The sequence below is a fragment of the Nomascus leucogenys genome, chromosome 13, assembly GCF_006542625.1.
Source record: "Nomascus leucogenys isolate Asia chromosome 13, Asia_NLE_v1, whole genome shotgun sequence".
In the NCBI taxonomy this organism is placed as follows: Eukaryota; Metazoa; Chordata; class Mammalia; order Primates; family Hylobatidae; genus Nomascus; species Nomascus leucogenys.
Genome location: NC_044393.1, coordinates 31550691 through 31576900, shown reverse-complemented (window position 1 = coordinate 31576900; position 26210 = coordinate 31550691). Strand labels below are relative to the sequence as shown.

General features: G+C 44.2%; 1 protein-coding gene across 5 annotated transcripts in view; it reads left to right on the top strand.

Annotated features, from left to right (window-relative positions):
- Positions 1 to 520: 520 nt before the first annotated feature.
- ASXL1 (ASXL transcriptional regulator 1) overlaps positions 521 to 26210 on the top strand; it is an 81939-nt gene continuing 56249 nt past the window's right edge. For 2 of the 5 annotated variants that reach the window (XM_030826789.1, XM_030826790.1), the window contains exons 1-4: positions 534 to 1024; positions 8646 to 8728; positions 10297 to 10299; positions 11575 to 11683. In XM_030826789.1, coding sequence (XP_030682649.1) covers positions 968 to 1024; positions 8646 to 8728; positions 10297 to 10299; positions 11575 to 11683 — 252 coding nt within the window. In that variant the 5' untranslated portion in view covers positions 534 to 967. Of the gene's footprint in view, positions 1025 to 8645; positions 8729 to 10296; positions 10300 to 11574; positions 11684 to 14345; positions 14383 to 26210 lie in introns of those variants that run through there. The other 3 variants (XM_030826791.1, XM_030826787.1, XM_030826788.1) reach the window with 3 other exon arrangements.

The following is a 26210-nucleotide window of genomic DNA, read 5'->3' as shown; positions in this document are numbered from 1 at the left end:
ATTTAGAGGGGACCAAAAGGGAAAGTCCTGCCTCTCGTCCCCTACGAGAAGTGTAGGTGAGAACCGTTTAGGCGAGGAGAAGCACGAAGTGGGAACTGCCAGTCGAGCTCCCCATCCTCACTCCCCACCCGCACCCGCCCGGAGGTCCTGAAGCAAAAAGCACCGAAGGGGTTAAGGGTGGCCGGGGGAGCCCAGCCACCGCCCCTTCCCAGCATCGCCTCCCAGAATCCCGCAGGCCCCAGCCAGTTCCCGCACCTCGCGAGACTCCACCCAGCCCCTTCCCCGAACAGCCACCCGTACCCCTTCCTAGCTGAGGTCGGTGCTAGGCGGAGGACGCGAGAGGGAGAGCGGAAGGGGGCCGCCGGGCACGCCGGGAAGTGTGGTCCACGCGCTTCACGGGGCCATATTCTTCCGGAGCGGGGGAGGCCAGAGAGGCCGCTAGGACTACGACTCCCAGCCGCCCTTTCGGTTTGTTTTTGTTCAAAAAAAAAAAAACCCACACTCCCCCTCCTCACTCTTCACACACACTCACACACACCCACGGCAGACACGCACGCACCCGGGCGCCGAAGGGAAAGCCGCGTCTCGCCCTCCCGCCCCGCCGTCGGTCCTGTCTCAGTCCCTCAGCAGAGCGGGAAAGCGGAGGCCGGAGCCGTGACCTCTGACCCCTTGGTTATGCGGAGCCGCCGCATTCCTTAGCGATCGCGGGGCAGCCGCCGCTGCCGCCGTGGGCGACTGACGCAGCGCGAGCGCGTGGAACCGCCGCCGCCCCTCCCCCACCGCCGCTCTCGCGCCAGCCGGTCCCCGCGTGCCCGCCCCTTCTCCCCGGCCGCACCCGATACCTCGCGCGCCGCCGCTGCCACGCGCCCCCCCCCCGCCGCCGCCGCCGCCCCAGCCCCGCGCCACCGCCCCAGCCCGCCTAGCCCGGAGGTCCCGCGTGGAGCTGCCGCCGCCGCCGGGGAGAAGGATGAAGGACAAACAGAAGAAGAAGAAGGAGCGCACGTGGGCCGAGGCCGCGCGCCTGGTGAGGCGGGCAGTCGAGGGGGGCTCCGTGGGGCCCCGGGGGGGTGGGCTGGCCGCGCACCCCCCACTGGAGGGGGAGGGGCGAGGCCCTGCCCACCGCGGGAGGGGGCGGGGCCATCTTCCTTTAAAAACGGGACAGCCCCGTAAGGCGAGGGGTGGGGAGCGCTCCGCCGGGATGGGATGTGGCGCCTTTTTCCGCTCGCCCTCGCGCCCCCGCCCCGCGCAGCTAAATTCCTGCGGAGGGGCGAGCTGGCAGGCCGGCTCCTCCCCCTCTGGGCAGCGGGGTCCCGCCTCCCCTCCCCCACTATTTGGCAGCGTCTGGGGGTCTGGGGCAGCTTCGTTCATTTACCCGGGGGAGTTGGGTTTCCGGGAAGGGTCGGAAGCTCCTCCCTCGCTTCCTGGTGGGTAATGGGGTGGTGCCTTTGACTCCGGGGGTGGAAAAGCGACCCCACATTCAAGGACGCCGATGGCATTTTGAGCTTTCCCAATCTAAACCAGGTGCGTGGAGGGAAGCAAGTGCTTACTCCCAGCTTGAACGCTGAGCAGCGGTTCTCTAACTTCAGTGTCCTGTGGGCGACACCTGGGAGGCGGTTAGGAACGCTCCTCCTAGGGCCGTTCGTAAGACCTGCTGAGCCTCAGGGTCTGGGATAGAGCCTGGGAATCTGCGCTTTCACCAGCTTCCCAGGTGATTCAAACACAGTGGCTCACGGACCCCACTTTGAGAAACGCTGACTGGGGTGCTTGCCTTCAGAAGCTGGACTGGAAATTGGTATTTTGAGGAGAACTGAATCCACTTTGCAAAGAATGTATGTTGGACAAAGACAAAGTATCTCTGTTGGGAGACATTGTTCACTGAGGATTTAGCAAGGGAGAGCGCAATTTGAGTGTTTGAAGCCGTTTCGTTCAACTGATGGGGGTTGTGAATTTTGTGTTCAGAGCGTCAGAGGACTTGCAGGTGAAATAGCTTCCTTTTGGATTACACCCACAAAGCTCAGACACTTTGAGACATATTCGTGTAATTATCTGCTGATACCAGTAGTAACAGGTTATACTAAGATGTCAGTTCCTAAGATCTGTCACACAGCGATGTTGTGGTGCGGATAGCATAAGTGTCTCTTGACACAGTAGTTTATATGTAATGGTTGTAATTCAGTTTTAATGATGAGTGAAGCTCAGACTTAATTTTCTCTCTTATTTTGAAGTGAGTTTTCTGCTTCAAAGGTGTGCAAAAAAAAAATAGACTGTATTGGGGGGGTTTGATACAAACCTTTTTCTCGAAGTCTGTAAAAGTTACGGATTTATAAAAACTGAAGAAATTTGGGCTACAGAATTTTCATTGGTGCTTGCTATCCTCTTCCCTAGTCATTTGTTGCCCAGGGAACAAAAATAGCAATTGTTTGTGTGCTGAAGTTTTGTGCTTCAGTTTATTTTGGCCTGGCATGTGAAGTTTGAAGATTTTGAGGTTCCGAAATATTTTTTTTCTGATTCAGTCAAAATTGGAAGCTTGGGCTAGTTTTCAGGATCTTGTAGAAATTTCAGGATTTCTCTAATGGTTTTTCACCTGGAAACAAATATAGGCCTGATGGGGAGTGGGAGAGAGCTCTCGTTCTCCTCCTGGACGATGAGTTTTCTGTGTTCATTGACATTCTCCTTGGCTTTCCTGTTATGCGGGTGTTTATGACCCTGGGCACCCAAGGAAACTTGCTTGCTAGAGTTTTACTTGTTAGAGGTAGGTGAAAGTACCTTTAAATCCTGTGTTATGTATGTCTTGACAGAATTATAAAATCTGTTTGTCTCAAAGTTCTGTTGGCTCTTACTAGTTGACTTTAGGAATTTGGGGTCCACTGTTAAGTCTCTTTAGATTCTCGAATTTACTGTGGTCTGAACTTCAACATCGAGGTTGCTATTTCTGTTTTATCATTGACTCAACTTAAAGCCAGGTTATCAGGGTAAGTTATTCCTCTTTTTCTTCTAAGGCTCTTCATTAAAAATAGTAATATGAATAGAAATTACTTTGTTTGTTTGTTTTTCGTTTCTTTGCCACCACACCCGGCTAATTTTGTATTTTTAGTAAAGATGGGGGTTTCTCCATGTTGGTCAGGCTGGTCTCGAACTCGTGACCTTAGGTTATCCACCCACCTTGGCCTCCCAAAGTGCCGGGATTACAGCCGTGAGCCACCGCGCCCAGCCAATGAATAGGAATTACTTTGCGGTGCTGTTATACATGTGAAAAAGGATTTGCGAGACTTTGGGAGGCTGAGAGAGAATAATCACTTGAGGGTAGGAGTTCGAGATGAGCCTGGGCAATATAGACCCGGTCTCTACAACAACAGCAACAAAATGAGCTGGGCATGGTGGTGCACACCTGTGGTCCTAGCTTCTCGGGAGGCTGAGGATAGCTTAGGCCGAGGAGTTGGAGGCTCCAGTGCCCACTGATTGATTGTACCACTGCACTCCAGCCTGGGTGATAGAGGGAGACCCTGACTCTAAAAAAATATTGAGGCTGGGCGCCGTGGCTCACTCCTGTAATCCCAGCACTTTGGGGCGCTGAGGTGGGTGGATCACAGGGTCAGGAGTTCTAGACCAGCTGGGCCAACATGGTAAAACCCAGTCTCTACTAAAAATACAAAAATTAGCCGGGTGTGGTGGTGCATGCCTGTAATCCCAGCTACTCAGGGGGCTGAGACAGGAGAATCACTTGAACTCAGGAGGTGGAGGTTGCAGAGAGCCAAGGTCATGCCACTGCACTCCAGCCTGGGTGACAGAGCGAGAGACTCATCTCAAAAAAAAAAAGGACTTGTGAGAATGTGATACATAATTTGAGTATCTTGTGTGTGTGTTTTGTTTTAGAATTTTCCATTTCTTTGGATGGGACTGGATGATAGGTGAGGGGGAACTTTTTAAGAGTCCTAGGCTGGGCGCGGTGGCTCACGCCTGTAATCCTAGCTCTTTGGGAGGCTGAGGCAGATGGATCACCTGAGGTCAGGAGTTCGAGACCAGCCTGGCCAACATGGTGAAACCCCGTCTCTACTAAAAATACAAAAATTAGCCAGGCATGGTGATGGTGCATGCCTGTAACCTCAGCTACTCGGGAGGCTGAGGCAGGAGAATCACTTGAACCCGGGAGGTGGAGGTTGCAGTGAACCGAGATCGCACCACTGCACTCCAGCGGCGACAGTGAGACTCTGTCTCAAAAACAAAAGAAAAAACCAGTTCTCTTAATGTTTAAAAAAAGCACATGGATACATATGTAACAAACCTGCACATTGTGCACATGTACCCTAAAACCCTAAAGTATAATAAAAAAAAAAAAAGTTGCTGTAACACTGTGCTGGAGACTTTGTGAGAGCTTACACTGGACTGAGAAACTTGACTAGGAGGGAATGTTGAAACTTGACTAGGACAGTTGATTAGAACACCTGAACACTACTCTTCTCTTTGGGCAGGTGAATTTGGAGTGCTTGCAATGGCAATTGTATGCACTTCCAGGGGAACACTTTCAGATTGCTCCTGACCCCACTCAGATTGGTGACTAGAGTGTTACTGGGAATCCTTTTAAAAATTGTTTTTGTAGGCCGGGCGCGGTGGCTCACACCTGTAATCCCAGCACTTTGGGAGGCCAAGGCGGGCGGATCATGAGGTCAGGAGATCGAGACCGTCCTGGCTAACACGGTGAAACCCCGTCTCTACTAAAAATACAAAAAATTAGCCAGGCGTGGTGGCGAGTGCCTGTAGTCCCAGCTGCTCGGGAGGCTGAGGCAGGAGAATGGCATGAACCCGGGAGGCGGAGCTTGCAGTGAGCCGAGATCGAGCCACTGCACTCCAGCCTGGGTGACAGAACGAGACTCCGTCTCAAAGCAAACAGACAAACAAACAAAAAAACTTTTTGTAGAGGAAAGAAGATTCTTCTTGAGAATTTCAGTATAGCTACCCCAGGAGATTGATTTTTGCAGATGTTAATTAATGCTGTTGAAAAATAGTCTTTCTTTCACACATTTTGTAGTATTGTCTTTTCTAGATGTAAGAAGTAGACTTTACGAGATTGGGTCGATATAAATCCTCCAACTTGTTATGAACAGTTTGTTTGGGAGAAATAGCCAAGGAGATTTCCCTTTAAATTGAGGACCCTAAATGGATTCTCCCTGGCTTTGAGAAACTCTTTGTTGAATGCTTTATCTTTTACTTTGATTCATGACTGACCAGTTCTTACATCAAACATTTTTTCCCCATTGAAGTAAGAGAAGAGACACTTAAAAAAAAATGTAGTCTAGAAAGAGACTAGGAATAGAACACTGCTGACTTGTTCTTATACCAAGAGCTGGAGGCATAAACAGTTTTAATGAAAGTGAATACTTTGTATCTTTTGATGTAACTTCCCTTTAGAGATTCTGTTTCCCCCGTCTTAAATTCTCAGGCTATTTCTGATTGCTGTTTAAATGATTGTTAGTTACTATTTGAGTCATGCTTCTTAAAAAAAAAAATGCTACAAAAATTCGCTAGCTCAGCTTTCATTTAATTAGTATCAAAGAAATGATATCTGTGGCAGTGAACATTAGTAGCTTGTTCCAGGGTTTATTGTAGGTTTGTTCAAGTCAGTACTGCCCATCTTGGCACTTAGATTCTTGGAATACAGAGGTGGATGAGGTTTGCCCCTCAGGGCTTATGGTCTTCTGGGGATGAAGAAGGTCCAGACACAGGAACAGAATTTTACTACAGTCATGATACATGTTATCATAGTTGTATAAATCATAAACAGATATCCCAGTTGCTGCCTCCTGTCCAGTCATAATTATAAATAGTTTCTCCTTTCAACTGCCCTGGTTTGGAAGATAATTGTATGTGTTATGAAGCAATGGGAACACTGAAAAGAGTCATTTACCTCTGCCTGGCAGAAATCAGGGAAGGCTTCCTGGAGGAAGGTGCTTTCTGAGCTGAATCTTGAAGGGTAACTAGGAGTTAGGCCAGTCACAGAGGGCATAAGCAGGAGCTGGTGAAACACATAGCAGGAGAGAGAGAGAGAGAGAGAAAGGGTGAGAGGGAGTGTGTGTATTTGCAAAGTGTGGGAATTAGGTATATCTACAAATTATTGGAACATAAAGTTTGTAGAGTGTCATTGTGGATGGGTAGAGAGACAGGCAGAGACCAGATTGTGAGGGTTCCATATGCCAGGCCAGTGAGCACCTACTCTGTGCCAGACATTGTAGGCATTACTTACATTGTCTCTAACCTGTCCAACAAATCTGAGAGAAAGACATCAGTATCCTTCAAAAGAGAACCTGGGTTCAGGTTGGGTTGTAATTGCCCCAGTTTAGAATGTAAAAATTTGAATCTAACTCTAGATCCTGTTCTTTACCAGTGGGCCAGTGGACTTTGGAAGCTTCAGCTTTTGCAGTATGTGATTAAGGAGCTGTTGAAGGATTTTATTTGCTTTCTATTATTATTATTATTTTTTGAGACAGGGTCTCACTCTGTCACCCTGGCTGAAGTGCAGTGGCGCCATCACAGCTCACTGCAGCTTCCACTTCCTGGGCTCAGATGATTCTCCCACGTCAGCCTCCTGTGTAGCTGGGATTACAGGCATGCGACACCGTGCCCAGCTAGTTTTTTGTATTTTTTTGTAGAGACAGGGTTTCACCATGTTGCCCAGGCTGGTTTTGAACTCCTAGGCTCAAGCAATCTGCCCACCTTGGCCTCCCAAAGTGCTGGGATTACAGGTGTGACCCACTTTATCCAGCCATATATATTTTTAAAATTCTTTAAACAGATGAGGTTTCACTGTGTTACCCAGGCTGTAGTGCAGTGGCTATACATGGGCACGATCATGGTGCACTACAGCCTGGAGCTCCTGAGCTCAAGTGACCCTCCTGCCTCAGTCTCAGCTGGGACTATAGGTGTGCACCACTGTGCCTGGCCTGTTGAAGGATTTTAGAGCTGAAGGTGATGAGGGCAGGTTTGCTTTGCCGGGTTGACCTCAGGCTATAACATGTAAGTTCTACCAGAGCAGGGATTTGATCTTGTTTACTGTGAATCCGTAGAATTGTGTCTGGCACAAGGTACGTGTTCCATGTGTTTGTCGAATGAAGGATGACAGCAGAGTCAGAATGGATTTGAGGAAAGCAGGACTGGATGGAGGGATAAATATTAAGAGGCTGTTGTGTTGGCAGGTAAGAGACTGGTTTTGGGACTTGGCGGACAGATGAGCGAGAAGGATGACACCTGCGTTTCTGAATTAGGTGATTATACAGGCTGTCAATCAAGGTAGGGAATACAGGAAGAAGAGTGGGTCTGGAGAAGAGGTGATTTAGAGTTGCCAATTAGATGAATTAAGAGTAGAGCTGAATTAGAGTAGATTATGAAGGGGTATAATTGGTACACAACTGAATATTTGAATCTGAAATTTGGGGGAGAAGTCAGCTAGAGGTAGAGATTAGGTGGTTATCAGAATTTAGGTAGTAGCTGAAACTGAGATGATAATGTTACTCATAGAGAATGGAAAATCTGAAAAGAGAAGCAAAGAATAGGACCATGGGAAATAGGGGTTTTATTTTAGTACCTTCTCCAAACCTTGACTTTGGTGCTGAGGTCTTATGTTCTTCCATAGAGAGTACCTTCCACAGCAGACCTATCAGATGAGATCGGGCACATTCAGGGTGGTATGGCTGTAGACAGCAGCGTCCTATCAGACTTACTGCTTTATGTTTTGCTTGTGACAGCAGTACTTGGCTATGGTAGTTAAATGGACTGTAAGATGTTAGCTTGATTTGGACTACCCTGAGTAGCTGCACAGGTAGACCAAGTACAAAGATATTGACAGCTTTTTTCTTCCTTTAGAAGAACATATCTAAAACAACTCTTAAAGCAAGAGAGCTGCAGTTGCACACTAAGAAAATACTGCAATACTGCCGTGACTTGGTTATAGGTGATGCTAACATAAATGAGATATTCTGTTTCTCATTGCACCAGTCATGCAGAATCATAGCATCACGTGCCAAATGGCAGAACATACTGTGGCAGTTAACACCACAAATTAACAACACAGTGGCAAAAAGCACCGTTTAAAAATATGGGTACTTGGCCGGTCGTGGTGCCTCACTTCTATAATCCCAGCACTTTAGGAGGCTGAGGCGGGCAAATCACCTGAGGTCAGGAGTTCGAGACTAGCCTGGCCAACATGGTGAAGCTCCGTCTCTACTAAAATACAAAAACTAGTGTGTGTATATATATATATATATATATATGTACTAATCAAACTTCCTTGGGAAAGAAAATGTGAATGCATTTCTGTCTCATACATTTCTTGTGCAGCGCTATATATTCTGTGGTTTAGCAGTATTAACAGAATCAAGCTAATCAGTAACCAATGTTGCTAAGGTCTTGCATACTATACCATGTACGCTGAGAAGATATGCATCCTTAGAATTGAGAATTAGAACATTTCAGTTAATTGCAGTAACTTTCAGTAACTGGATATATGTGTAATTTGATTTCTGAAGTAATTTTAATGTGGAAAAACTAAGTTGTCACCAGTGGTACCTCATAGCATAACTTTAGCCCATGATATATGGACGGATGGATATAAATGGAAATTGTACACTGAAATTAGGACGTTTATATTTCTTCAGGTATTAGAAAACTACTCGGATGCTCCAATGACACCAAAACAGATTCTGCAGGTCATAGAGGCAGAAGGACTAAAGGAAATGAGGTTTGTATTGTTCTTGTTGCTTAACACGAGGGTTTCATAGGATATGTGTCTTTCTGTAGTTGTGTAGTGATATGAGTAAGTACACCTGTGTATGTATTTGTGCTTCTGTGTCAGGTAGTGAGATGGAACTATCCATTTCCCAAATTGTGTGTCTGAGTGGTGGGTGGCAGTGGGTGAACATCTATTTGTTTTCATTTAGAGGTGCAGTGGCTTTCCCCATCTCCTTGCTCTTCCTTAAATCTTGGCATAGAGGTTGTTTTTTGTGTAAGGAGTCAGGGCACATTTTCTCTTGTGCTGTTTCGGAAGTTTCAGACCTGACAGCCTCTATTGTGCCTAATGCTACCCTTTTCTCTATGCCGTATCACTGAAGTTCTTTCTTTTAGAATAAAAGAACAGTGGTCTCATCAACATAAAAAAACCTACTGACTTTTCCCCCCTACTAATTCCAGTCTTATATGATATGATTTTTTTTTTTTTTTTTTTTTTTTTTTGAGACGGAGTCTCGCTGTCACCCAGGCTGGAGTGCAGTGGCGCGATCTCGGCTCACTGCAAGCTCTGCCTCCCGGATTCACGCCATTCTCCTGCCTCAGCCTCTCCGAGTAGCTGGGACTACAGGCGCCTGCCACCACGCCCGGCTAATTTTTTTTTGTATTTTTAGTAGAGACGGGGTTTCACTGTGGTCTCGATCTCCTGACCTCGTGATCCGCCCGCCTCGGCCTCCCAAAGTGCTGGGATTACAAGCGTGAGCCACTGTGCCTGGCCCATGATATGAATTTACTAAATTTTGAGGTTAACCTTTATTTTCTAAATTTATGGTGTAGTATTCCTGGAGAAGTAACAAGTTAGAAACATAGAATTGCTGGCCTGAAACCCAGGGACTATCTTTAATCTTTCTTTTTCCTCATCCTAACTTCAAACTTAAAAAAAAAAAAAAAAAAGCTGGGTGTAGTGGCCCACACCTGTAATCCCAGCACTTTGGGAGGCCAAGGCAGGGAGATCACTTAGGTCAGGAATTCGAGACCAGCCTGGCCAACATGGCAAAACCCCATCTCTACCAACAGTACAAACATTAACCGGCATGGTGATGCATGCCTGTAGCCTGTAGTTCCAGCTTGGGAGCCTGAGGCCGGAGAATCGCTTGAACTCAGGAGACGGAGGTTGCAGTGAGCCGAGATTGCACCACTGCACTCCAGCCTGGGCGACAGAATAAGACTCCGTCTCAAAAAACAAAACAAAAGAAAAACAAAAAAAAGTACTTAAATGAGGAAAGAGGAGAGCACTACACAGTCCTCGCCTGGGACTCAGAGCAAACTTCATGTTTTTGCTAGTCAAACTTAGCTGCTTTAATTGACCTTTTAGGGTCAAAAGGCCCTCACTTTCCAGTTGTCAGTTCAAACATTCTCAAGTTGATGTTTTGTGGGGAGGGAAGATTAAGATTGTCTGCATCACATTTATTTGACTTGTACTTATCCACTGTGTAGTGTTATAATTGTGCTTTATTTTTGCTTTTATGGGCTATTTCCCATCATGCTGCTGTCTGCACTGCTGTTGGACCACTTTGCCTATAGAAGGTAAATGAGTCCCTCTGGGACATATGGAATTGAGAACCTTAACTTGTTTCTGCTTCTTGTTCTTAGAGGAATTATGAAGCAGTCATGATGGCTCATGATGAGTGAGCAGCTCTGTAATTTGTAGACAGAGGTATAATATGTAGGAGTCACAGAATAGCTGTGCCAGCATGCTGTTCCCCTTGTAGCAGAGATGCTAGCACACCCACTTGATACTCCAGATTTTGCACAAGGTTTCTTTTAGAGATTGGTTCTTGGTGAAAAATTTTTTAGCATCCAGTGTGTTCCAAGGCAAAATAAGTTATAGTTTTTTAATGGCTTTTTTAGACTCAGAATTTATTTTTAACACTGCATAAATTAGGGCCTCTAGTTCTGAAAAATGTGAAGAGGCTTACTTAAGCTATTTATGTATTTTTTAACATGCTGGGGAGAGGGAAGAGAGGGTGCACAGGTGACTCCTAGCACTAATATGCTAGTGCCAAACTCAGTTAATAATGGGCATTTGTTGATATTTTTGGTAGCTTTTCTAGTTAAAGATTCAGTAAGTAACATCCTTGGCACTGAATTGTCACCGTTTTGCAACCTGCTGTTGTGGCAGGGACCATGAAACAACTTAGTATGCCATTGTTTCAGTTTAATGTTTAAGCATTACTGGGAACTAAATCCACTTGACTTACTTTTTGCATTTAGGTTTAAATAATTGTTCCTGGGTAGATATAGAATTAAACTCAATCTCCCCACTCCCAGCAGAGAAAAAAACAAATGAAATACTGTTCTTTTTGTGTACTTACTAGAAAATGTTTAACTGGAGAAAAAGTTCTGCTTGTTATATTGGCACAGCACCATTGATTCTGTCATTCTTTGTGATAATATTCTATGGCAGTTTCTGAGTGATATGTAGATTGAAATATAGAGGCTAGGAAACTTTTAATAGTAAAATTTTACTAAAATTTATTAACTTACTAAAATATAACTTGAAGAAATTGTGAGGTTTTTCTAAATTTCTTGGAAATTTGATTTATATTGTCAAAAAGCACTGAAGAAGTGTTAGTTATGGATTTTGGGTATCACATAATGTTTATTCCAGAGTTCTCTGAGTGTGATTTATGTGAATTTCATTTGGTTATTCTTTTACTATTTTCACAGTGAAATTCTCATGAGATTTTTTCTTCTGTATTTCTTGCTTAGCTTCTCATTTAAGAATGAGTTGGAGGGATTGAGTCTTTAAGTAGGCAGATGGATTGTATGACCCTCATCCATTCTTTTGTGGTTTTACAGTGGGACGTCCCCTCTCGCATGCCTCAATGCTATGCTACATTCCAATTCAAGAGGAGGAGAGGGGTTGTTTTATAAACTGCCTGGCCGAATCAGTCTTTTCACACTCAAGGTAAGTGATATGAACTCTGTTTTGGCGCAGTTATTCTTGGACTTTTAATGTGCATAAGAATCACCTGGTAGGTCTGGAATAGGGGCCATGAATTTGCATTTCTCATATGCAGTCAGGTGACACTGATGTTGTTCTTTTTTTTAGACGTAGTCTTGCTGTGTCACCCAGGCTGGAGTGCAATGGGGCGAGATCTCGGCTCACTGCAACCTCTGCCTCCCGTGTTCAAGTGATTCTCCCACCTTAACCTCCCAAGTAGCTGGGACTACAGGCACACGCCACCATGCCCAGCTAATTTTTTTATTTTTTTTAATAGAGACAGGGTTTCACCATGTTGGCCAGGCTGGTCTCGAAATCCTGACCTCAGATGATCCACCTGCCTCGGCCTCCCAAAGCGCTGGGATTATAGGCGTGAGCCACCGCACCTGGCCAGATGCTATTGGTTCTAAATGGCACTTTGAGGTGTTCTAATATGAATCGGATATTAGAAATTATTTAGTCATAGAAGCTCTTATCCGTGTGTTCATCTTTTCTTGTCTATATCTTTGTAGATTGTACAAAACTGAAGCATAACTATGGGGATAATCGCAGATGTGCCTTTTTTTTTTTTCCTTTTTTTTTTTTTTTTTTTTTCCCTGAGATGGAGTCTCACTCTGTTGCCCAGGCTGGAGTGCAGTGGTGCGATCTCAGCTCATTGCAACCTCTACCTCCCAGGTTCAAGCAATTCTTCTGCCTCAACCTCCTGAGTAGCTAGGAGTGCACTACCACGCCCAGGTAATTTTTGTATTTTTAGTAGAGACGGGGTTTCACCATGTTGGTCAGGCTTGTCTTGAACTCCTGACCTCGTGATCCGTCCGCCTTAGCCTCCCAAAGTGCTGGGATTACAGGCATGAGCTACCGTACCTGGCCACAGATGTGCCTTAATTAGGATTTTGTTGTAGTAATGATGTGAAGGATAAATTACTGGGCAGCTAATGTAAGACCTACTCTGGAAAATAACCGAAATGTGGACATATTTGTGGAAATTAAGTGACAGTAATTATAAAGGAAGAGTACTTAAATCAGGCAGAGTTAATAATAAAGCTTAAATAGGGCCGAAATGAACAGGCTAATTATTTTTCCACCATTTGTGATATATGGTAATCATTTAGACCAGGGGTCTGCAAACTTTTTCTGTAAAGGACTAGAAAATCAGTGTTTTTTGTTTTGTGGATCATATTTGTCTTCACCACTCAGGTCTGCCATTGTAGTAGGAAAGCAGCCATACCCAAATGAATGGGCATGGCTGTGTTCCAATTTAAAAAAATTATTTTATTTACAAATGTTTGTTTTACTTACAAAAACAGGCTGCAGGCCAGATTTGATTTGGGGCTGTACTTTGTCAACCCCTGATTTAGACATAAGATGACTTGTCGACATTGGAGAAACTGAAAATTTGATGCTGACCCTTTCATTCTTCCATAGTGTGTTATAAATTGTAGCAGTCAATACAAACTTTTTCCTTTAAGTTTTGTTTTCTTGATGGACCGTATTCAAGATAAATACCTGAACAAATACCAACTATATAACATGAAGCCATAAAACTTGGTCTTTATATATAAATAAAATTTATCTTGGGGTCAGATGTCTGTGCTGTTTTCTATATTGTTTTTATATCCAATAGTTTGATCTTTTTCTTGTAATCGAGCTTTTTGTATGCTTTTCTTATAATCGAGCCTTGGAAGAGACAGAGCCACTGAGCTCAAAACCTAGCTTTATGGTCGAGTGTGGTGGCTCATGCCTGTAATCCCAGCACTTTGGGAGGCTAAGGCGGGAGGATTACTTAAACTCAGGAGTACGAGACCTTGTCTCTATTAAAAAAAAAAAAAAAAAAAAAGCCTTGCATGTTGGTGTGTGTGCTTGTAGTTTTAGCTACTCAGGAGGCTGAGGCAGGAGGGTAGCTTGGAGATGGAGGCTGCAGTGAGCTGTGATCACACCACTGCTCTCCAGCCTGGGCCACATAGCAAGACCCTGTCTCAAAACAAAAACCTAGCTTTGTAACCTGGGAGGGATTTAACCCCTCTTTTTGGTGGAATGTGCATCCCTGGCATTGAGTCAGTCCTTAATAAATGATAGCCTTTATGATGATCTGAGGTTTATCATCCTTAATTGCCTGTTAATGGCACTTTTCTATTAATATTATATATTTTTTGAGACAGGGTCTTGTTCTGTCACCTGGGCTGGAGTACAGTAGCACAGTCACAGCTCACTGCAGCCTTGACCTCCTAGGCTCAAGTGATCCCCCCACCTCAGCCTTCTGAGTAGCTAGGACTTCGGGCACATACCACTATGCCTGGCTGATTTTGTGTATTTTTTGTGGAGAAGGAGTTTTGCCATGTTGCCCAGGTTGGTCTCGAACTCCTGGGGTCAAGCGATCCACTGGCTTTGGCCTCCCAAAGTGCCAGGATTACAGACGTGAGCCACTGCACCTGGCCTATTATTTTTTAATTTAATATTAATTTATATTTTTAGAAACAGGGTCTCACTCTGTTGTCCACAGCTGGAGTGCAGTGGTATAATCGTAGCTCACTGTAGCCTTGAACTCCTGGGCTCAAGCAGTAGTCCCACCTCAGCCTTCCGAGTAGCATACACCACCACCCCAGCTAATTTTTAAATTTTTTCCTAGAGATGAAGTCTTGCTATGTTGGTTAAACTGGTCTCAAACTCCTGGCCTCAAGTGATCTTCCCACCACAGCTTCACAAAGCACTGGGATTACAGGTGTGAGCAACCATACCTGGCCCTCTATTGTCATATATATGGCGTATTGTTACATATGCTGTTAATTATATATGGTTATAATTATTTAATACATATTATATGTTTATTACAAATATGCCTGTTAATGGTATATTCTGTTTTTAAAAGGGAGGATAATTAATTTTTTCTATGAGTACCTTAAGGGCAGGAACTGAGTTTTATTTGTGTTTGTAATTTGGCTCTGGGCAGAATTCTTGGCATAGTACATGCTTTATGTGCGAACTGAATTATATTTCTTCATCTTAGTTTTACAGGTGTGAGCCACTGCACCAGGCCCCTTCATCTTAATTTGAATATATCTTTGAATAAACACCATTGTATGAACCTGCTGTAAGCTTGGGAGTGGTCTGTTAGTCTACAGCTTGTGTCTGAGATGTGCTAATTGAATATTTTGCTCAGTGCCTCATCTTAACTGCCTTTGGCTTTTTGTCGCTTATCCTTCATAGTATCTTGTTCATTGGCCTTTTACATCCATAGGCATTACTTCTCTGATATTCGTTGTGCTCTTTTAATGGATTAATGGTTTGCTTGGTTGGTTCCTCTAGTTAGACTGTAAACTCCTTGAGAGCAGAGTCTGTATTTTATTAATTACCCACAGTACTAGGTACATAGTTGCCTTCAATAAATATATATTTAATGAACGAATTTAGTGAATAATGGCTACACTTTTGTACTTCATTATTCTTTTTTTTTTTTTCTGAGACAGAGTCTTGCTCTGTAACCCACGCTGGAGTGCAGTAGTGTGGTCTTGGCTCACTGCAACCTCCACTTCCCAGACTGAAGTGATTCTCCTGCCTCAGCCTCCCGAGTAGCTAGGACTACAGGTGTGCACCACCATGCCTGGCTAATTTTTGTATTTTTAGTAGAGATGGGGTTTTACTATGTTGGCCAGGCTGGTCTTGAACTCTTGACCTCGTGATCCGTCTGCCTCGGCCTCCCAAAGTGCTGGGATTACAGGCGTGAGCCACTGCACCCAGCCTTCGTTATTCTTTTGACATTTGATGATAAATACTGTTTATGATTTTCTTTTTCTTTTTCTTTTTTTTTTTTTTGGTAGAGACAGTCTCGCTTTGTTCCCCGGGCTGGTCTGGAACTTTTGGACTCAAGCGATCCACCCACCTCCGCCTCTCAAAGTGTTGGGATTACAGGCATGAGCCACCTCGTCTGTCCTTGTTCATAATTTTGATGGGCTGGTCACCCTGGCTCACACCTGTAATCCCAGCACTTTGGGAGGCCGAGGTGGGTGGATCACTTGAGGTCAGGAGTTCAAGACCAGCCTGGCCAACATGGTGAAACCCCGTCTCTACTAAAAATACAAAAATTAGCCGGGCGTGTGTGTGCACGCCTGTAATCCTAGCTACTCAGGAGGCTGAGGCAGGAGAATCGCTTTAACCCGGGAGATGGAGGTTGCAGTGAGCCGAGATCGTGCCATTGCACTCCAGCCTGGGCAACAAGAGTGAAGCTCCATCTCAAAAACAATTCTGATGAATCTGTCCCTAGATTTGCATCTGGCATCTAGCTCATATCTCAGAGCCAGAATGAAGGATGCTTACCTCTGGGTTTGGTAAATTTTAGCTTGGTTAATTATGTGTGTGCCTTAATTTTTTTGACCTATTATAAAAGCAATATACATAAATGCAACAGAGAAAATGAAAGTAATCCATAAAATTCTACCTGTGACCAGCTGTGATGGCTCATGCCTGTAATCCCAGCACTTTGGGAGGTTGAGGCGGGTGGATCACTTGAGGTCAGGAGTTTGAGACCAGCCTGGCCAACATGGTGAAACCCTGTCTCTACTGAAAATGCAAAAATTAGCTAGGCGTGGTGGTGGGTGCCTGTAATTCCAGCTACCTGGGGAGGCTGAGGCTGGAGAATTGCTTGAACCTGGGAGGTGGAGGTTGCTGTGAGCCAAGATCGCACTACCTCACTGTAGCCTGGGTGGCAGAGACTGTTAAGAAAAAGAAAAAAAAAAGTTCAGATACCTGTAACCTAAATAATTAATACTTGAAAAAATTTCATCATTGCTTCTTTCATTCAGTTAATATATTTTGAACCACTTGTCATTGTGTTATATATAGACATGTCTTATATATGTGTATATATATGTGTGTATTTATTTTTTGAGACAGGGTCTCACTTTGTCATCCAGGCTGGAGTTCAGTGGTACAATCATGGCTCACTGCACCCTTGACTTCCTGGGCTCAAGCAGTCCTTCCAGCTTCCCTAGTAGCTGGGACTACAGGCACATGCCACCACACCCAACTAATTTTTGTAGTTTTTGTTGAGGTGGGAGTTCACTAGTCTTGAATTCCTGAGCTCAAGCAATCCTCCTATCTTGGCTTCCCAAAGTGCTGGGATTATAGGCACGAGCCACTGTGCTTGCCCAGTTTTTTATTTTTAGATACAGGGTCTCACTCTGTGGCCTAAAGCTAGATGGTGCAGTGGCACCATCATAGCTCACTACAACCTTGAGCTCCTGGGCTCGAGGAATCTTCCTGTCAGCCTCCCCAGTAGCTGGGACCACAGGCATGCACCACTGCACCTAATTAAAAAAAAATTTTTTTATAGAGATAGAGGGGGGTCTCATTTTGTTCCTCAGGCTAGTCTCAAACTCCTGGCCTCAAGCAATCCTCTGCTTCAGACTCCCGAAGTGCTGGGATTACAGGTGTGAGCCACGGTGCCCGGCCCCTTATTCTTTTTGAAGGCTGTTTTAAGAATTCCAGATTTCCGGCCATGAATGTGTGATTACTAACTAGTCTCTTATTATATGCCTCATTAACACCACACTTCTCTCAGAAGTTGTGCAGGCATTTAGTTTATTGTTACTCAGGAATGGATGAGAAAGGATGTCAAAGATCTGAACCAGCTGATTACCATCTTGATCACTTGAGAACTCAGGTCTGTCCAATAAACACCTTAATCCAAGGTGGTGTTAAATACATATTTTTATTTTTTACTTTATGTTTATTTATTTTGAAAAATTTCAAACCTATAGAAAAATTGAAGGAGTACCATAGTGTCTTAGTCCATTTTCTATTACTTATAACAGAATATCCAAAAGTGAGTAATTTATAAAGAAAAGTAATTTATTTCTTACAGTTATGGAGGCCAAGGTCGAGGGGACATACCTGGTCAGTGTTTTGCCATGTTGATCAGGCTGGTCTCAAACTCCTGACCTCAAGGCCTGCCTTGGCCTCCCAAAGTGCTGGGATTACGGGCGTGAGCCACCATGCCCAGCCACCTCTGAGCACTTTAAATAGTATGTCTTAAGAACAAAGACATGGCCTGGCGCAGTGGCTCACGCCTGTAATCCCAGCACTTTGGGAGGCTGAGTTGGGCGGATCACCTTAGGTCAGGAATTTGAGGCAAAACCCCGTCACTACTAAAAATACAAAAAATTAGCTGGGCATGGTGGCGTGCACCTGTAATCCTAGCTACTCGGGAGGCTGAGGCTGGAGAATCACTTGAACCCAGGAGGCAGAGGCTGCAGTGAGCCGAGATGGCACCACTGCACTCTAGCCTGGGTGACAGAGCAAGACTTGGTCTCAAAAAAAAAAAAAAAGAACAAAGACATTTTCCTACATAACCACAATGCCATTATCACACTCAAGAAACTTAACATTGATATGATTGTATATAATATATAGTCCAGATTCAAATTTTTCTCTCGTTTCAAAATTATTCTTTGTGGCTTAAAATCCTGTATCCAATCGTGATATTTTTGAACAATCCAGACTAGTTGTTGTATAGAACTAAGTAGTTTTTTATTTATTTATTTTTTATTTTTATTTTTTATTTTTTTGAGACAGGGCCTGGCTCCGTCGCCCAGGCTGGAGTGCAGTGGCATGATCATGGCTTACTGCAACCTCTGTCTCCTGTGCTCAAGCAATCTTGTGCCTCAGCTTCCCAAGTAGCTGGAATTAGAGGTGCGTGACACCACGCCTAGCTAATTTTTGTATTTTTAGTAGAGATGGGGTTTTGTCATGTTGCCCAGACTGGTCTTGAATTCCTGGACTCAAAGCAATCCTCCCACCTCAGCCTCCCAAAGTGCTGGGATTATAGGTGTGAGCCACGAGGCCTGGCAATTAAGTACATTTTTTAAGGACTAATAAAAATGTAGAAATCTTGGTTGTTTCCAGAATCATTTATGTTTTACTGTCAGTAGTAATGCCAGACAGTAGTCATGTCTACTGTTCCAGGTTGTCCAAAGGATTCAGCAGCAAAGGATGAAAGTGGTGGGAAGTTTTGCATAATGGTCGACCAAGGGCTAGTTTGGTGAGTGTCTTGCCTGTGATAATGGACAGGAAGACACCAGTTTTTTTATTTTATTTTATTTTATTTTATTTTATGTTGTGTTGTGTTATGTTATCTTTGAGACGGAGTCTGACTGTATCACCCAGGCTGGAGTGCAGTGGCGCAGTCTCGGCTCACTGTAACCTCTGCCTCCCGGGTTGAAGTGATCCTCCTGCCTCAGCCTCCTGAGTAGCTGGGATTATAGGTGTGAGCCACCACACCCGACTAATTTTTTGTATTTTTAGTAGAGACAGGGTTTTACCATGTTGGCCAGGCTGGTCTTGAACTCCGTACCTCAGGTGATGCACCCACCTCAGCCCCCCAAAGTGTTGGGATTACAGGCATAAGCCACTGCACCCAGCTGACACCAGTTATTTAACTCACATTTCTCCCTTTTCCTTTTAAAGGTAGTAGTGACACCTTTGAAATCTTTTGGCATTTTCTTTGCCTGTTCTCCCTTATGTGTTAAGGATAAGCTTATGTGCAGAATGACTTGTTAGTTTTTTCTCCTCCGTACTTGGAAATCTCATCTGGTGGGACATTAGGGTCAGAATTTTGTATATTATATATTATATATCTATTATATATCTATTTTATATGTTATATAATATATATTTATATATAACATATAGATATATAATATATAAAGATATATATGATAATATGTTATATATTATATAATATATATCTCATATGTATTACATAGTATATAGATCTATTTTATATATTATATATAATACATAATAGATATATATTATCTATTATATAGATATATTTTATATATTATATCTATATATATTGTATCACCTGACCTCAGGTGATCCACCCACCTTAGCCTCCCAGAGTGCTGGGATTACAGGCATGAGCCACGTGCCTGGCCAGAATTATATTTTATCTATGTGATTTTACTATTTGAAAATAATTGCAATTTTTTATTTTTATTTTTTGGTTCCGGAAACATTTGTGTGGACTTATCTATGATTATCAAAGGTTTACTGATTTGCTGGAGATTTTTTGGGCACGACAAAGGGTTTCTTCTTTGATAAAAGCTTTTCTGGGTAATGTGATGGTACAGGTTGAGTATCCTTTATCTGAAATGCTTGAGACTGAAGTGTTTTGGATTTGAGAATTTTTAGCATCTTGGAATATTTACCACATACATAATAAGGTATCTTGAGGATGGGGCCCAAGTCTAAACACAGAATTCGTTTGTGTTTCATATTTACCTTATATGCATGAAACAAAGTTGTTTTCTTTTTTTTGAGACGGAGTCTCACTCTGTCGCCCAGGCTGGAGTGCAATGGCGTGGTCTTGGCTCACTGCAACCTCTGCCTCCCAGGTCCAAGCGATTCTCTTACCTCAGCCTCCTGAGTAGCTGGGATTACGGACATGAGGCATCATGCCCGGCAAATTTTTGTATTTTTAGTAGAGATGGGGGTTTCACCGTATTGGCCAGGCTGGTCTCAAACCCCTGACCTGAAGTGATGTGCCTGCCTCAGCCTCCCAAAGTCCTGGGATTAAAGGTGTGAACCACCGCACCTGGCCCCAAAATAAAGTTTTGACTGTGTGTGTGTGTGTGTGTGTGTGTGTGTGTGTGTGTGTGTGTGTTGGAGACAGAGTCTCACTCTGTTGCCCAGGCTGGAGTGCAGTGGCATGATCACAGCTCACTGCAACCTTAGCTTCCTGGGCTCAAACGATCCTCCCACTTTAGCTTCCCAAGTAGTTGGGACTACAGGCGCATGCCACTGTGGCTGAGTAATTTTTGTGTGTGTGTGTGTGTGTGTGTTTTTTGTTTTTTGTTTGTTTTTTGTTTTTTTTTTTTAACAGAGATGGGGTTTTACCATGTTGCCCAGCCTGGTCTTGACCTCCTGGGCTCAAACCATCTGCCCACCTTGACCTCCCAAAGTGCTAGGATTATAGGCATGAACCACCATGTCCAGCCTTTGACTGTGTTTTGATGGCAACCCATCATGTGAGGTCAGGTGTAGACATTTCCATTTTTGGCGTCAGATTGGCACTCCAAAGGTTTCAGATTTTGGAGCTTCTTGGAGTTTTGGATTAGGGATGCTCAGCCTGTACATTTGACAATTTATATACAGATGCTTGCATCAGTACTTGGAACTAGTCCTCAATGGTGGGATAGGTGAAAATTATCTCTACTTTGAGTTCTTGATTTGAATTCTTTTTTCTTAAGCTTTTCCTAAAGTCATCTGTCAGTGTTAATTATTGCCCGGTTAGAGGTAGGATTTGTATTGTTTTTTACACTTGGGATTTCCTATTGTCATAAGATCACTGTGAACTCCCTTGTAGTGTTGTACATTCTTAGGACTTTCATGCTGAAATACTATGCTTTTATGAAATGGTTGTTGTGTCTTTGCTGAGTTTAAATAGGGTCCAGGCCGGGCATGGTGGCTCATGCTTACCCTGTCTCAAAAAAAAAAAAAAAAAAAAAAACCCTCAACTAAATATAGTTAAATAGGCCAGGCTTGGTGGCTCATGCCTGTAATCCCAGCACTTTGGGAGGTGGAGGCGGGCGGATCACCTGAGGTCAGGAGTTCGAGACCAGCCTGGCTAACATGGCGAAGCCCTGTCTCTATTAAAAATAAAAAAAACCAGCCAGGTGTGGTGGTGCACGCCTGTAGTCCCAGCTACTCGGGAGGCTGAGGCAGGAGAATCACTTGAACCCAGAGACAGAGTGAGACTCTGTCTGTCACACACACACACACACACACACACAAATAAATAAATTGGGTTCATAAATGGTAATTCCAGCACTCACTGTCAGGTAAAACTTCAGTCTTTTTTTTTTTTTTTTTGAGACAGAGTCTTCTTCTGTCGCCCAGGCTGGAGAGCAGTGGTGCAGTCTCAGCTCACTGCAACCTCCACCTTCTGGGTTCAAGCAATTCTCCTGCCTCAGCCTCTTGGGTAGCTGGGATTACAGGTGCAGACCACCACGCCCAACTAATTTATTTATTTTTTATTATTATTTTTTAGTAGAGATGGAGTTTTGCCATGTTGGTCAGGCTGGCTTTGAACTCCTGACCTCATGTGATCCACCTGCCTTGGCCTCCCAAAGTTCTGGGATTACAGCTGTGAGCCACTGTGCCCAGCCAACATTATTCCCTTCTGTTGTTACATAAGATGTCACGGCCAGGCATGGTGGCTCGCGCCTGTAATCCCAGCACTTTGGGAGGCCGAGGCGTGTGAGAAACCTGAGGTCAGGAGTTTGAGACCAGCCTGGCCAACCTGGTGAAACCTCGTCTCTACTAAAAATATGAAAATTAGCTGGGATTACAGGCGGGCGCCTGTAATCCCAGCTACTAGGGAGGCTGAGGCAGGAGAATCACTTGAACCTGGGAGGTGGAGGTTGCAGTGAGCCGAGATCACATCATTGCACTCCAGCCTGGGTGACAGAGCGAAACTGCGTCTCAAAAAAAGAAAAAAGTAAAAAGATGTCACTTATGGCTATTTGTACTTTATTATACTTCATGTGATGATATATGGTTCAGCATCAGGGTCTTTTTTCAGTTAAGTTCAGTTGAACCCTTTTCCTGTTTAGAATATTTTTTAAAAGTATAAAAAAACTTAATAAAAGAAATGGATGGCTGGGCATGGTGGCTTACCCCTGTAATCCCAGCACTTTGGGAGGCTGAGGCAGGCGGATCACCTGAGGTCAGGAGTTCAAGACCAGCCTGGCCAACACAGTGAAACCCCATCTCTACTAAAAATACAAAAATTAGCTGGGCGTGGTGGCGGCTGCCTGTAATCCCAGCCACTTGGGAGGCTGAGGCAGGAGAATCCCTTGAACCTGGGAGGCGGAGATTGCAATGAGCCTATCGCATGACTGCACTGTAGCCTGGGTGACAAGAGGGAGACTCCGTCCCTCCCATAAAAAAAAGAAATAGATGACTATATTTAAAGTATCTTCCATTTAAACCCATAGTTTGCAAATAAAGGAAAAAGCAGTGGAGGAAGAGAGTGAGATAATTACTGCATTTTTACAATGTTAAATAATTACAATTAAAATTTTTGTGTACAATTCCACATTTAATAGCAATTTGCAAATGACTTATTGCCAGGTGTGGTGTCTTACGCCTGTAATCCCAGTACTTTGGGACCCCAAGGTGGGAGAATTGCTTGAGCCCTGGAATTCGAGACCAGTCTGGGCAACATAGTGAAGCTTTGTCTCTACAGGAAATAAACAAAATTAGCCAGGTGTGGTAGCCTGCATCTGTAGTTGGAGGTACTGGGGAAGCTAACGTGAGAGGATTGCTTGAGCCCAGGAGGTTGAGGCTGCAGCTGACATCAAGCCACTAGACACTATCCTGGGCGACTAATTGAGACCGTGTCTCAACGAACAAACAAAAAAAAACCCAAATGATTTACTTATCATTAAATACCAAGAAAAGAATGACTGGAGTAAGCTTAGATTTAGATACAGTAAAATCATGGAGCTTATCATTTGAAAGGCATTTTTGACTTTTCATAGGTGCTTAGCAAGCAAAGTGGTCCTTTTGAAAAATGGAAGTCACGTCATGTCACTTTTCTGCTTGGCCCTTGCCTACTTCTCGAACGGTTCTCCTAGCACATTCTAATTGGTCATTATTCGTTGTGTTTCAGCCATTCTGGCCTTCAGCCTATTTCTCAAACACCCCAATCTTGGGTACACTTTAGGGCCCTTGCATTTGCTAGCTCATTTACCTGGAAAATTCTGCAGTAACTTCTTGCACATAATAGGTACTAATAAATATTGGCTGAATGCAACCAAAAAAGCTGATTTCGGTAGTAGAAGAGAACATTACCAAAGTCCTTTTTTTTGAGACAAGATTTCCCTCTGTTATCTAGGCTGAGTTTAGTGGTGCCATCACGGCTCACTGCAGCCTTGACTTCTCGGGCTCAAATGATCCTCCCACCTCAGCCTCCTGAGAAGCTGGGACGACGGGTGTGTGCCACCATGCCTGGCCAATTTTTTTATTTGTAGAGATGAGGTCTTATTCTGTTGCCCAGAATGGTGTCAAACTCCTGGGCTCAAGTGATCTACCTGCCTCAGCCTCCCAAAATACTGAGATTATAGGTGTGAGCCGCTGGTCCAGCCTCTTACCAAAATCTTTTTTTTTTTTAGACGGAGTCTTGCTCTGTCACCAGGCTGGAGTGCAGTGGCGAGATCTCGGCTCACTGCAAGCTCCACCTCCTGGGTTCACGCCATTCTGCTGCCTCAGCCTCCCGAGTAGCTGGGACTACAGGCGCCCGCCACCATGCCTGGCTAATTTTTTGTATTTTTAGTAGAGACGGGGTTTCACCATGTTGGCCAGGATGGTCTCGATCTCTTGACCTTGTGATCCACCCGCCTCGGCCTCCCAAAGTTCTGGGATTATAGGCGTGAGTCACTGCATCTGGCCGCCTCTTACCAAAATCTTTTTTTTTTTTTTTTGAGACAGAGTCTCGCTCTGTCGCCCAGGCTGGAGTGCAGTGGCGCAATCTCGGCTCACTGCAAGCTCCGCTTCCCGGGTTCACACCATTCTCCTGCCTCAGCCTCTCTGAGTAGCTGGGACTACAGGCGCCCGCCACCACGCCTGGCTAATTTTTTTGTATTTTTAGTAGAGACGGGGTTTCACCGTGGTCTTGATCTCCTGACCTCGTGATCCGCCCACCTCGGCCTCCCAAAGTGCTGGGATTACCGCGCCCAGCCCAAAATCTTAAACTAGTTAATTCTTGTATCTCACCTTGCTTTTATATCAGTTTTTGTTATAGAATGTGCTTTCTTTTTAGGTTATTTTTCTTCTGCTCAGCAAGTTAACTTTGAAGAATCTTTTTTTTCTTGCCCTTTTTTTTTTTTTTTTGAGACAGAATTTTGTTTTTGTTGCCCAGGCTGGAGTGCAGTGGCGTGATCTCAACTAACGGCAACCTCCACTTCCCAGGTTCAAGCGATTCTCCTTCCCCAGCCTCCCGAGTAGCTGGGATTACAGGCATGCACCACCAGGCCTGGTTAATTTTGTATTTTTCTTTTTTAGTAGAGACAGGGTTTTTCCATGTTGGTCAGGCTGGTCTTGAACTCTCGTCCTCAGGTGATCCACCCGCCTCGGCCTCCCGAAGTCCTGGGATTACAGGCGTGAGCCAGCGCGCCCAGCCTCTTGCCCTCTTTCTAGCGGTTCTACATAAATCTGTGGAATAATCTGCTGACGTTAGAAATAAACCTTTCTCAGGCCGTGGCCATAATCTGGTTCATTTTAATTGCTGAAGGAAGAAACTGAACCCTTAGGAACAGTTTAAACATTCTAGGTGGTTTTTAGATATATTATTCCTGTTAGAGTTTTGAACTTTGATCATCTTGTTAGAAAAAAGAGGCCAGGCACTGTGCCTCATGCCTGTAATCCCAGCATTTTGGGAGGCTGAATCGTCAGGAAATCACTTGAGCCCAGGAGTTTGGTACCAGCCTGGGCAACATATGGAGACCTCATCTCTACAAAAAAAAAAAAAAAAAAAAAAAAAAAAAAGAATTAGCCAGGCGTGGTCGCCCATGCCTGTGGTCCCAGCTACTCAGGAGGCTGAGATGGGAGGATTGCTTGAGCCTTGGAAGTTGCGGCTGCAGTGAGCTGTGATTGTGCCACTGCACTCCAGCCTGGGCAACAGAGTAAGACCCTGTCTCAAAAAAAAAAAAGGAATTTTTGCATTCATTTAAAAATGAATGGTAGCAACATTTTAGATAATAACTTATGTAGTCTGTGTGAATCTCATCAAATATATGTGATTTTTAATGCTTAGAATCCTATAATTTTAGTGAGAGTGGAGCTCTCAAGTTATCTAATTTACTTTCATTTTATAGATAAAAACTAAACTTCTGATAGATGAAAGGATTTATACCATACATCTATATGATAATTGCATATGGCTGAGTTGGGGTTAGAACCCAGGACCCAACCTTTGATTTGATTTCTTTTCATTATGCCAATTTAGAATAAAATTTTTTCTCTTGGTTTTCTGACCTTTGGCCACTTCATTTTTTGAAGGATCTTGTAAGTTCCTTGATATTTCTCAAAATGTCAGTTTTATTCTCTTCAATGAAAGTTCTTGTTAAGTGAAAGTAGCCTTTCATATACTTAAATGTGAACCTGTTCCTTAGGCTTGAGTTTTGCACTCTCCATTATATTGGCATTTATAGTTGTTGGTTTTTTTTTTTCTTTTGAGATGGTGTCTCTCTCTGTCGCCCAGGCTAGAGTGCAGTGGCGCGATCTCGGCTCACTGCAAGCTCTGCCTCCCAGGTTCACACCATTCTCCTGCCTCAGCCTCCTGAGTAGCTGGGGCTATAGGCGCCCGCCATCATGCCCGGCTAATTTTTTTTGTATTTTTAATAGAGACGGGGTTTCACCATGTTCGCCAGGATGGTCTCATTTCCTGACCTTGTGATCCGCCCGCCTCGGCCTCCCACAAATGCTGGGATTA